Raw genomic sequence first — 13,762 nt, forward strand, 5'->3', positions numbered from 1 at the left:
GGATTATTACATTTAATGGCAAAATTAATGTTAAGAAATATAAAATAAAATTACCCATTGAAACACTACAGCAAAAGATAGACATAACTGAATTAAAATCATTTTTAGCTGGTAAAAATACTAGTGTTCTAATAATTTTGGACACCACTGTATATGGAGCCCATGGGAGTCAGTAGAATATTGTGGATTAAAATAAATTGATGTGGATGAGATAGATATGCATTTTTAGTTAAATTTCTCCTTGGAGCTCTGAATAACTGGTAATGAAAAATTCAATAATCTAAATTTACATCTGAAACTAATAAAATTGTTAATCTTTTTGTAGATGTATTGGTTTTGTATTTATTCAGTTTTAAAGGACTAGTTCAATTCTGATACAAATATTTCCTGCTGATACTGTGTCATTCAAGATGCTCATGTCTGTCTCTTTTTCTGTCGAAAAGGTTTTTGAGGAAAACATTCCAGGATTTTTTTCCATATTTCGATGGGAGCCAACGGGTTGAAGGTCCAAATTTAATTGTCAATGCAGCTTCAAAGGGCTCTACATCATCCCAAGGAATAAGGGTCACTGGGAACTTGTAAAGCCCTTTGAAAGCTGTATTGAAATTTTGAAACCTTTATCCTTGACCTTAATCCCACTGAAGTCCACTATATGGAGAAAAATCCTGAAATCTACTCCTCAAAAACTTTAATTTCTTTATGACTTAAAGAAAGAAAGATATGAACATCTTGAATTACATGGGGCTGAGTGAATTATCAGGAAATATTTTCTAATAGTTTTAAGTTAAACATATATTTAATTAAACGTTTTGATGAAACTGTCTCATGTTCTTTTAATGTAATTGTGCTGCATTTCTTACAAAAAAAAATATCTGAAATGTAAAATGTTAATTTTATATGGCATTTGCACAGACTTTGTGTTGCAGACTGTTTTTTGTCTTTTAAATAAAACTGTTAATTTTCCACCTTGAGCATGCTTTGACACTTTATTGAAGGTTTTTATTGTAATGATTTGTAAAATAACAGTGTTTCTCTGTTGAACATTTAGTGCTTTCATTGTAATAATCTAGTTAAAATGTGTCAAATAAGGGTTTTACACTGTAAAAAAAAATGGTCAAACGACTGGCAGCTATGGCTGCCAAACAAAAACCATAAAGTTAAAGTAAAATATTGTAACTGAAACAAGGGAAAGTCTGTAAAATAAGGGTTTTACACTGTAAAAGAGGTCCCGTAAAAAACTGTCAAATGACTGGCAGCTATGGCTGACAAACAAAAAACGTAAAATTAAAGTAAAATATTGTAATTAAAACAAGGTAAAATCTGTAAAAATAAATATTTTTTTTAAACCTTTAATGAAAATTTCTGTAAAATTATTGTTTTTGCACTTTATTTCAATTAAGATATTTTACTGTAATATTACGGTTTTTGTTTGGCAGTACACTGTTTTGTTTTTACAGTGTACCTTTAAAGGTTTAGTGCCTATCTATGTCTATTATTTGTCTGACAGACTGCACAGTGCACTGATTTTCATTAAAAATCTTTGTTGCTCTGACTACGTCACCTGACCGACTACGTCTCTGATTGGTTGTAGCGCTAGCTACATTCTGTTTGTTCTCAGGTCACTGTCCCTTCAGCTGCTGCTTTTGAAATAAACCTCATTCAGTTAATGTGAACTATATTGATGTCTCATTCAATCTATTATATTTTAAAATATATGACAGACATTGTGCATTAGATTATTTCATATTTGCCATGTATATAATATAATAATAATATATAATATATTATGTAATATAAATCAATATATTTTTCAACATATTTAAGTCATATGTTCTCATATAAATCTGATTATATTATCTAGTACATTGAGGTATATTATCTCATATAATTTTACATATATATTTACATATATATACAATGCCTCTTCCAATATATAATTTCATATAATGTGGGATATATTTCAATATACATAATAATATATTAAATAGTATAATAATATGTATTTATTCAATATATGAAAACAGCAATAATTGCAGTATTGTTCCATATATTGCAATATATCACTTAAATATATATAATATATTATTATATAATATATCATATGATATATATAATGTAATGTGGGATATATTTCAGTATACATAACAATATATTATATAGTATAATAATATGTATTTATTCAATATATGAAAACGGCAATAATTGCAGTATTGTTCCATATATTGCAATATATCACTTAAATATATATAATATATTATTATATAATATATCATATGATATATTACTATGTAAATTTCACAATATATGGAGACACGTGACATATATTTTCTTGTAATATATTGAGAAATATATTTTTGTTTCGTAAGGGCATTTCAGAACATTAGCTTTTAGACCCACCCTAGACTCTAATCTAGATAATAGTATGGAGTGGTCAACGGTATCAAAGGCAGCCGATAGATCCAGAAGAAGAAGAATCACAGAATCTCCGGAGTCAGTGGAGAGATAAATATAATTTAACACTCTCAAAAGGGCGGATTCTGTGCTGTGAGCAGACTTAAAACCAGATTGAAAAACCTCATGAATACCCTTATTAGTCACAAAACACTGAAGTTGATCCAGCACAATTTTCTCCAAAACCTTTGAAACGAAAGGTAAGACAGAAATTGGCCAAAAATTCTTTAAAACAGAAGGATCCAATGATGGCTTCTTGAGCAAAGGAGTGACAGTAGCCACTTTAAGATTGGCCAGAACACAGCCCGTTTGGAGACACTTATTAATAAAAGACACCAAGCCTGGCCCAATCGAATCAAGCATTAATCTTAGGAATCTTGGATGGATAATATCATTAGAGCAAGAAGAGGGTTTAAGCTTGTCAATCACCTCCTTCAAAGCCTGGAAATTGATTGGTTCAAAAACATCCCAAAAGGTAGAGACAGGAGGCACGGTTGGTGAGTCATTTAATGTTAAGCTGGGGCAAATGCCAAGTCTTAGGGTAGTAATTTTGTCACTGAAATATCTAAAGAAGCCTTCAGTTCACATACAGCATCAGAAGCAACCGGCAAGGTGTTAACACAAGGATTTACAACAGACTGAATGATTGAAAACAAAACCTTAGGTTTAGAGTGATTAGTTTCAATTATATTGGAGAAATATGCCGCTTTTGCAGACTTAGCAGCAGACTGGTAAGATGTAAGAGAATCTTTAAGTAATTGAAAGGAAATATGCAACCTGTCCTTTTTCCATTTACGTTCTGGCTTTCTACAGATGTGTCTTAAGAGATGGGTCTCAGAGTTTTGCCACAGTTCAGATTTTGGTTTCTGCTTATGAGGTTTAAGAGGGGCAGTTGCATTTGCTACCTTAAGCCCGGCAGAATTCATGAGGCTAAGATGTTGATCAGCATCCAAGTCATATGATGGTTGATCCAAGTACAACTGTGAGCAAAATTCAGTAAAGCACAAGTTGAAATTTGAGCTAAACTGTGGAGAGTAGAACCGAGACAGAGTAACAGATGCATTAGAAAAGTGAGTAAGATCTGGGAGAGAGAGTGAAAATAATATAGGCTTATGGTCAGAGAGCAGAAAGTCAGAGAGCACAATATCAGTCACATCAAGTCCATAAGAGAGTACAAAATCCAACGTATGACCCTAGATGTGAGTAGAGCTGTTGATCCACTGAGATAAATTAAAAGCGTCAATAAGATTGAGGAAATCACGCGAGAGAGGGTTTGACAGACAGCAGACATGAATATTAAAATCGCCTACCAACAGAAAACGATCGCAGGTTGTGGCAATATTGCCGATAAGTTCAGTAAACTGCTGTATAAAATCCTTAGTGGAGTGAGGAGGGCGGTAGATTACCCCTAAACAGACAGGACCATTCCAGTCTAAGGAGCTGAGCTTCAAAACTTGAAAAGGCCGTTACGGGTCCCAGCCGACAGCGTGCAGAAAAATAGTTCTTTAAAATAGTTACAATCCCAGCCCCGCGACCACTTAAGCGGGGAGAGTTAAAAAATGTACAGTCAACAGGGGCCAGGTCTGCGAAAGGAGTTAGATCACCAACCTTTATCCAGGATTCCGTGATGAACATAAAATCCAGGTTGTGAGATGAGTAAAAGTCATTTAATAAAAAGGTCTTGTTCACCAGGGAGCGGGCATTTATCAATGCCATCTTCAGTGCGGGAATAATAATAGAGGACGAGGACGCTCTATTCAGTGAGCGCAGATTTTCGTGCGTTACTCCTCGTTGACGGTAGCCGAGGCCAACCCGGCGGAGACCGGTGCAAGAAGCCGGACTCTGGTGCAGGGGCAAAACCGGACGAAGCCACCGGTGGACCAGATCCAGCGGACGCCAGATAGTAGAGCCGCCGTAAAACGAATCACGGAAGGGAACTGGGAGAAAGTCAGCCCGCCGATAGGCTTTCAGCTTTACAAGATAACCTCCACGGTTGCCTTGTTTCCTCCTCCGCTTTCTCCGCGAGATGTTCAGGGGCCAGCGGCGAACACATTCCAGGATATCCATTCGGAACGACTCATGTGAGTTATCAAAAGAGCAGTCCACATCTGTGTTGAAGTTCGTAAATGTGTCTGCAACCAAGTCACGGATATCCAAAACTGCTTGACGGTCATAAGTTAGAAGCGTGCAGCAATTCAGGGGCAGAGGTAGACCAAACAGCCAAACAAGCAACCAGAAGAGCAACAGACGGCATGCCAAATGCACCGGCGCCATCTTGATCTCAGTTTTGTAAGCACTGGCCTGATCAGGGTTCTTCATCAGCTTTCGCTTAATGCTTCTAAGCTGCGGCAGAACAGCTTCCTTTGGCATGTGCAAAATTGGCATGTGCTGTATGCGGAGGAGCGGTGTCGCATAACGCATGACACCTTCCACATTAACTCTCGCCGTTTTCTCTTGTAAGAGGTTGATGGCCTCTTGATCAAGTTTAGACCGCGTCACTACTTTCTCACTGCCGTACGGAATTACATCCATCTGCCATAGCTTTTCCACATGGGCGAACAGATCAGCATTGGGAGATATGGCAGTAAAGAGGCATTGGTGAGTGCTGAGCCCACGCTTGATCTCGTGTGTAGAGCCTTGTATAGTCCAGCCTAGCCGAGTTCAAACTGCAGCAGGTCCACCTGGAGGGCCTAGGCGAACAGGCTCAATTGGGGTAACAAGGTGTGGACAATCTGAGCCAATTAGCAGTACAGGCTGTAAGGGCAATCCAGCTAAATGTTTGTACATCTTCTGGAGGGATGCAACGGGGTGAGTTTGCTCAGCGAGACCAAGCCTTTCAGCTGTGAAGGCACCTTGAATGTGGAATTTCTTGTGTCGGTTAGTGACAGGAGACACAGTGAATGAGACTGCCGCCCCATGAAGAACCTGTTGGTCCTGCCTCACCGTCCGCAGTATAAGGTCCTCAGGCTGCCCCTTCAAATTTAACTGCTGTGCTGCTGTGTGAAGCAGTATGGTCCTCTCCAACCCATCATCCAACAGAGGTTATGCCTCAATAGATTTGTCTCCGTTGGTGATGATGACTTTGCTCACCTTTAGGAGAACCTTGCGGCTGTAGACTGGGTGATCCACGTACAGGATGTCCTTGGTCGTGTTAACCAGACAGGAGTTCTCCCTAGTGTCTATTTCGGTTTCGTCCGCTACAGTTCGCTCATTTACATCATGCAGTATAAGAAGGTGCTTCCTATGGCACATCTTACATGGGGATTTCAGGTTGTATTTTGAGGCATGATGACTCCGTCCGCAGCACCAGCATCGATTGTTCTTATGGACCCAACATTCCTTCTGCTCCTTTGTGAGCTCTTTGAAATTGGCACACCCATTCAGGAAATTATTGGAATTGTCACAGTAGGGACAATATGCATGCAATCTCCCTTTAAACCTGGCAGATTTAGATGTTACTTCTGGAGCGGGTGCTTGAATTTCACTACCAGTGATGGGTATCCCTGTGCCTAGCAAGATGGAGGTCAGTTTCTTTAAAGCCCTTGAGTCTCAGCGGTCCTGCCGTCTCCTACTGCTGGGTTCTGGTGGGAGACCTGTCATCCTGGAGCCATCATCTTGTACCTAGAGCTCGTACTCCAGCCAGTTAGAGAAATCGAGAAGAGTTGGTATGGTTACTCTCAGTGGGTGGATGTATCTCTTGAAGCTAGTTCTCAGCTCATGAGGAAGTTTACTCTGAAGTCGGGACACATGTGATCCACAGTCTAGTTCGACAGTTCCTTCAGGTCCCAGCTGTTCCAGCATGCTCACTAGGGAACGCACACGTAGCGCAAACAGCTTAAAAGCCTTCACATCTCCAGTTCTGATGTTTGGGCCATCCATAACTTCATGCAATGTTCTGCAGGACCAGTTTGTGCGGTTGCCCATACATGGGATGTTCACATAGACTCCATTGTGAAAAAGGCCCAGCAGAGACTGTACTTCCTCCACCAGCTGAGGAAGCTCAACCTGCCACAGGAACTGCTGAAACAGTTTTACTCTGCCATCATTGAATCCGTCCTCTGCACTTCAATTACTGTCTGGTTCAGCTCAGCTACCAATTCTGATCTCAGAAGACTACGTCGCATAGTCCGGACTGCTGAGCGAATCATTGGTACAACCCTTCCTACCCTTCAAGATCTCTACTTATCCAGAGTGCGCAAAAGGGCTGGCAAAATCACTCTGGACCCCTCACATCCAGCACACTTGCTCTTTGAACTGTTACCATCTGGTCGGCGCTACAGAGCACTGAGCACCAAGACGACCAGACACCGGAACAGTTTTTTTCCCCAGGCAATCCACCTCATGAACACTTCTCAGTAAACGTGGAACATGCAGCACTATTATACACTTTATTAATCTATTCAGTATTTATTAATACCTACTTACATCCAATTTGCACCTAATATACCTGTACCTAGTAATGGCATACTCTGTATATTGTGTTTTTGCTATTTTGCACTTTGCACTTTGTCTTGTGTACTTGTATATTGTTCTTTTTTATAATCTATGTCATGTCTTGTCACTGTCACACTATTGCACTGTGGAGCTGCTGTCACTAAAACAAATTCCTAGTATGTGTAAACATACCTGGCAATAAAGCTCATTCTGATTCTGATTCTGATTCTGATCTTAATGAAAGCGTGCATAGTGTCTGTATAAGGGTGTGTTGAATTGCAATAGGAATCTGCAACTAGCTGTGCCTCCTCTAGCTGTAGATGATCTGCAAGTATCCGATACTTGAAACGTTCAGTGGCGTCGGCAGGAAGGAGGTTCTCTAATGTCATGCTTAATCTTTAAAACTCTCTTGGATCTGGTGTTGTCAAGGAGGTATCGAAGGCTTAGGTCCTCTGTACGTCCTCTCCTGGTAGCATAGTGCTGCAGCTCTGGGAACATCCTCAGATCGTTGTGTAGAATGGGACTCTTTGACACCCAGGTATGGATAATAGTTTTCTCTGGACACCTTCTCATCTAGGTGGATGGATTCAGCATATGGATGAGGCTGAGCATGATAAGGAGTACTGCCTCTCTGAGCAGGGGTACGATACCTTGGCGTAGCTTCAGGCTGACCATCAGGTATTGATGAAATGGTGTAGTCCCTCACCCTCTCTGTTATCTACCTGATCTGCGCAGAGGGGTACTAGTGGAAGTCTCTGCTTTGTGTGGTGGGCACTGGCTGGCTACGGCAAGTTTCCGGTTCATGGAATCGAGGAGGCTTTGATTTGCATGGGGTGGCCACAGTGGTAGCTAACTGCTGGATCTCTCGTTTCATAACGGCATTCTCTGTTTTAAAACTTTGCAACGCGCTTAGAATCTCTGGCAGTTGTCGAATGCAGCTGTGAAGCTCTGCAAGTCTCCCCTTGTATCTCGCCATTCATCCAGTAGCACCAGTTCACTGATGGGTGAACGCTGACTTATGGGCGTAGAGACATGAGACTCATGCTCTGAAGACAGTGGAGGATCTTCATCCTTAGCTATATCATCACTGGAACATGCAGGTTGCTGGGATCTCCTTTCAATTCCAGGTCTTTGTACTTGGAATTCTGCTAGGTATGCAAGTGGCTTTACATGTCATCTGGGACGTACAACTGGAGGCTCTGGCTCTGGAGGGGATGTCATTTCTCTGCAGTAATTCGATGTTTCCGGCTCGAGGGACCACTTATAGTTGAGGTTTTAAATTTTAATACTGAATCAGGTAGATTCGAACCCCTGCAGACAGTCGGTCAGAACTGTATAATGACATCTAGCTTGATGAATTCACCCCAGACTCCAGAATGTCAGTAAAGCATTTACTGATGGTAAAACTGTGGTTTTTCTATGTACGCACAACTATATTACACCAGTAAGAATGAGATGTTGCAGACAATGTGAGATGAAGCAGATTACTCGAGGAAAGAGTTCGCGTTCTGCAAGTCTGCTCAGCGCACCTGGTCCATTTCCTGACTGCGCGTGATGCACATGATGGTGACGTTGCAGATGTTGATTGGCCATAGGAAGAAAGTTCAAGAAGCCTTTTGAACAAACACGTTTCTCCAAAGTAATGTAATTGTTCTCAAAACAAAAAACACAGCTATGTAAACACTAACTTATCTTAACCAAACATTTTTTACTAAGTTTTTACAACTTTACTGCAAAATGAAGCACTGCAATTTTTATTGAGTTTATTAAAGGTATATGTTAACATCAAATCAATAGGTGTGTTCTCAATATTCAGCTGTCCATGCACAAATGCACTAGTCGCAACGTTCTTCAAAAGGGAGTTTTATTTTATATATAAATTGTGTAAATCTAAATGAAATAAAAAATAGTCTTCTAACAGCTTTTGCCCATGTGAAAAACTAATTACCTCTTTAAACCTAAATCTGGTTGTGCCACCTTTAGCAGCAGAAAAGATACAGTGAATTTTTCCATCTGCATATTTCATGGGGAGAAGACATTTACCATGTACACAGGGCAAGCCAACGTGGAGTCAATGTTTTCATCAGCTTTTGTTAGATGATGCAGATTTATCTTTAAATTGTATTACTGTATATTAGAAGATAAAATTCAATCAAAATGAAATAAAACACCTCTGTATTCACCATTCACAAATTAGTTGGAACAACTAATGACATGAAGCATAATGCTGTTATTCACCTTCACGTCCCTTATTTGAATGTGTAAATGCAAAGGCAATTGAAGAGCTACACTGGAGAGCATTTAAAGTAGAACAACACGAGGATAAGTAAATTTCTTTTTAGAGGAACTGAGCCTTTGATATTATCAAAAACTCAAAAGTAGACTTTGTGTGCTGCATCTAGCTGCTGTACAGGAAACATATGGTGAATTGAGAAGACAATGCATTGATAGATATACACAAACATGTATTCTATTTTCAGATTTTTATTTCCAACATGCTGAAACACAAAAGGGAAAACACAAATGTCACTAAAGGTTGTTTTAAGGGGGATGCCAAAAAAGTATCTGCTAAATACCTGCTGCATTCACAATTTAAAAAAAAAAAACACTTTAAGTAACTTTCACTTTAAGCTATCACATTCTCTGCCAAGACAAAATTTTCTATCAAGATTTTGATCACTTTAATCTAATAGATTTATAATAGAAAATATGCTCTTCTTTACCATACATATTTTTTAAATAATTACAATTAGTCACAGCCACAGTTGATATTCACCAACATTATGGTATTTTAGCTTTTAAATTGATCTTCTGCATTTCTGTTGATTTTTTTAAGCATCACATAAACATGCAACTTTCATTTTTTTTCTTTACAACCTTCAGCAGCCCTGGAACCTGAGATCTATTCCCAGTTTGACTAATGTTAAGGATGTGATATGCCCATTTTTTCTTGATGTTGGGTTTTTGGATCTCTTGCTCTTCTTGTTCATTAGTAGCAGTGAAAATGATCATGAGCGTCTCACAGAATCTGTCTTGAAAAATCACCTGCATTTTCTCCATTATCTCTCTCCCCTCTTCTCTAAACTGCTTTACTGCCATGACTAGTAGTAAAGTGTAAGGTTTCTGTGAAACCCAATTGATGCAGAATTGTATTTTTTGTTGTATTTCCTCTGTGGAGAGCCCAGAGCTGAACCAGTCAGGAGTGTTGATCACAGCCACCTGCTCCCCGTCCACCACTCCAGTATTTACTGTGATCATCTGTGTGGCTCGAGAGGTATCAGCATGACCAAGTATCATGTGTTCAACTGCAGTCTTCTCACACACAGACGTGCCCAGCAGGACAGTGATCAGTTCTGACCATCATATGTAATAAGGCAATTAACAAAAATAAATAAATAAATAAATATACTGTATTATACAAGAATACAAAAAAAAAAACATAAATCATACTCACTGGAAATAGATATCTCTTTTTTGACTTGAGTTTCCTGTTGTGTCAGAAAAGAGTGATGCATAAGTAAGATGCATTTATTTAAATAATATAAATATAAATTTCCTATTCTGTAAAATCCTGTAACTGGGATGTTTCACTTGATTCAATACAGTTACTCTTGATTAGTGCATATTAGTGAATGAAATGTTCAATATGACTATGTAAGTTTAGTTTATCCACTGGTTTTACATAAATCTGTTTAGTATTACAATCACAGCTTATAGCAACTAACTAACTAAGCTGTGTATATTATTATATTATATCATATTATATTATATAGCAATTTACTTAATGCTTCTCTAAATAAGCATAAAGCATATTATCAAAAACATTATAATGCTAATGATGAGATTTTTTTGCTTTTCTATTTTTTATTGCTTTTCTAGATTCAGTGATGATCAAGATGGTGCTGCAGATGGCAGCCTCTGTGCTTAGCTCTCCAATTGTTTAAGTGTTTTTGTTCGTTTTTCCTGTTCTTTGTTTTGCAAACACAATCAGTTTTACCAGGGATGAACTGCTGAACATTTGGCAGAACACACCACAAAATCTCCTACCGGTTTTTTATTATTCGGACGTTTGGCTGAACAACGTTGTTGATCAAACGCTTCAGGACGCGCAGCCAGTGGCGGAGCCAGGGGGTGGCCAGGGGTGGCCGTGGCCACCACTGGCCTAAGCTTGGCCACCCTACTCAAAACTGCCTTTTTTTCTTAACAAGAAGTGCATTTATTAAGACGCGGAACCGCCGTAAATCTTTTCGACCACATAAAACGGGAGACTTTTGAGACGTGTACTTCAGCACCAGGCATGAGTCAAATGTGCGCAGAAAAGGTATACAGGAGCCAAATAAGCTGCAGTAGAACAACAGTGATAGGCGGACTGATGAGATGTTGTTAAGCTATATGTCAGTAAAACAAACTTTTCTGTCCTGAATGACAATGACAAGCCATGGTTTACAGAAAAACTCAGACATCTTCGTCATGCCAAAGAGGATGCCTAGAGAAAAGGGGATAGAGTCTTGTACAACCAGACCAGGAACACACTGAATAAAGAGATTAGAGTGGCTAAAAGGACCTATGCAAAAAGGTTAGAAGATCAGTTCACTTCGAATGATCCAAGTTCAGTGTGTTTGCAGACGACACCATGCTTATCGGCCTCATTCAGGATGGTGACGAGTCTACATACAGACAGGAAGTTAAAGAGCTGGCTGTCTGGTGCAGTCACAACAACCTGGAGCTGAACAAGCTCAAAACTGTAGAGATGATAGTGGACTTCAGGAGGAACCCCCCTGCACTTTCCTCACTCACCATCACGGACAGCAATGTGGCTACAGTGGAGACTTTCAAGCTCCTGGCATCTTTCATCTCCCAGTACCTGAAGTAGGACACTCGTATCGACTCCATTGTAAAAAAATGGCCCAATAAAGGTTGTACTTCCTTCGCCAACTGAGAAAGCCGTCATCGAGTCTGTTATGTGCACATCAAAAACTGTCTGATTTGGCTCAGCTAAAAAAATAAGACATCAGAAGATTGCAGAGAACGGTTCAAACTGCCGAGAGGATTAATGGTGCTCCCCTGCCCACCCTTCAAGAACTGTATACATCCAGAATGAGGGAAAGAGCTCATAAAATCACTCTGGACCCCTCACATTCAAGCCATCCCCTCTTTGAACTCTTACCATCTGGCTGGCGCTACAGAGCCCCAAATATCAGGACAACCAGGCACATGAACAGTTTTTTTTCGCCAGGCAATCCACCTTTTGAACAATTAAAATGTTCCTCCCATTGCGCGATAAAAAATGTGTGCAATAATCTATTTATTTGCTACCACCTCTACCCTAATACATCCCTGCATTCCATTCTACGATCTACAGCACAACTGTACATGCCACTTCTTTATTTTTTAAATTTAATTTTTTTTGTTTGTTTGTTTGTTTGTTTGTTTTTTTCTATTTATATTTACATACGTGTATTTTCTTATTCTCATCTTATTTTTATTGTCTGTGTGTTGTTGTTATCTCTGTATACTGGAAGCTAATCATACTGAAACAAATTCCTTGTATGCGCAAGCATACTTGGCAATAAAGCTCTTTCTGATTCTGATTTTCTATTTATTTTGATAAAAATTGTGAACTTGAAAAAAAAAACATACTTAACATTACATTTACTGTTTAATATCTTTTATCCTAAAGAACTAGATACCTGTGGCTGCAGCCATTGACGGATTCTTTTAGCCGCATCAGCATTCTTCACACACTTCAGGAGTCCCTCGTCCTCATTGAAAAAACAGTCCACTGTGAGTGTATTCTCCCTGGTCACATATCTGCTGCTGTCTGGCACAACCTTCTCTGGTTCAAATGTGTGATGAAGCACCATGAAAACAGCTGGTTTAGACTCTAAAATGGAGTAATCAAAAAGTTTTTGTAATCAGTGTTAAAATAAGTACAATAACTTGAAAAAATTAAATAACAGCACAATACCTAAGAGAGCTTCAAGTTCAATCAGTGCAGCATCAATGTCAGTTCCTGCCCTTGAAACAATAAAGCAGAGAACCAAAATGGCGTCACACTTCTTCACGTTGAACACCTCCCGACCTGATACTTGTTCAAGGACATTTCTTATGATGTCCTCTTTAGGCTTGAATGTCTTCCCAGGTGAAAGGAAGAAATACTCATTTCCTTCAAAAGAAAGAAAAATAATGGTTAATGTAATATAATTTGTATCTATTATTTTTACCAGTCTAATTAGAAACAAAGTCTTTAGAAAAAAAGTAGTGAAGCTCTACAGTTATTACCATTAATTGTAAGAAGTTGTTTTTCCTGTTCCATTTTAAGTTTAGTTCTGAAATTGATAGAACACAGTAATATCAATTATTACCATTATTATCATTTTCATAGACCTATATATCTTTGTTTAAATCACGACATGCAATAGTTAATTTTTGTTATATATTTCAATAGTACATATTTACAAACTTGGACAAGATTAAAACTAATGCTCAAAACGTATTCCTGTAATTCAACTATGTGACGTCATTGAAGATGACTAAGCGTCTGTTCATGGAAAATGTCCACTAGGTGTCGCTACACTATAATAAAATATAGCAGTCTTGAAAAGACACAAAATACATGGTTGCGCTTGTATTAAGCTTTAAGATGTTTATACGAAAATGTGTCCTCTGATGTCAACATTTAAGCCTATAATAAACATAGATAGCCTTATAAAAAGAATAATCTTTATACATGATAGTTTATATTAATGAATAAATACCATACAAAACATTTTTATCAGACATGTACTTATTCGAATAAATCTAATACGACACAGTATATGATAAACATATGGTTAATGTTGTTCAGAATAAAATTAGAGGTACTGCTGCTACTCAC

General features: G+C 38.6%; 1 protein-coding gene across 1 annotated transcript; it reads right to left on the reverse strand.

Moving 5' to 3' along the window:
• Nucleotides 1-9,397: 9,397 nt before the first annotated feature.
• Nucleotides 9,398-13,212, reverse strand: LOC141335880 (GTPase IMAP family member 8-like). The gene is made up of 5 exons (XM_073841441.1): nucleotides 13,168-13,212; nucleotides 12,854-13,051; nucleotides 12,576-12,769; nucleotides 10,340-10,373; nucleotides 9,398-10,238 (listed from the first exon to the last, which is right to left on the reverse strand). Exons 1-5 carry the CDS (start codon nucleotides 13,199-13,201, stop codon nucleotides 9,724-9,726), a joined length of 975 nt encoding a protein of 324 aa, XP_073697542.1. The 5' UTR covers nucleotides 13,202-13,212; the 3' UTR covers nucleotides 9,398-9,723.
• Nucleotides 13,213-13,762: the final 550 nt, after the last annotated feature.

This window comes from Garra rufa, chromosome 5 (assembly GCF_049309525.1).
Source record: "Garra rufa chromosome 5, GarRuf1.0, whole genome shotgun sequence".
Lineage (NCBI taxonomy): Eukaryota > Metazoa > Chordata > Actinopteri > Cypriniformes > Cyprinidae > Garra > Garra rufa.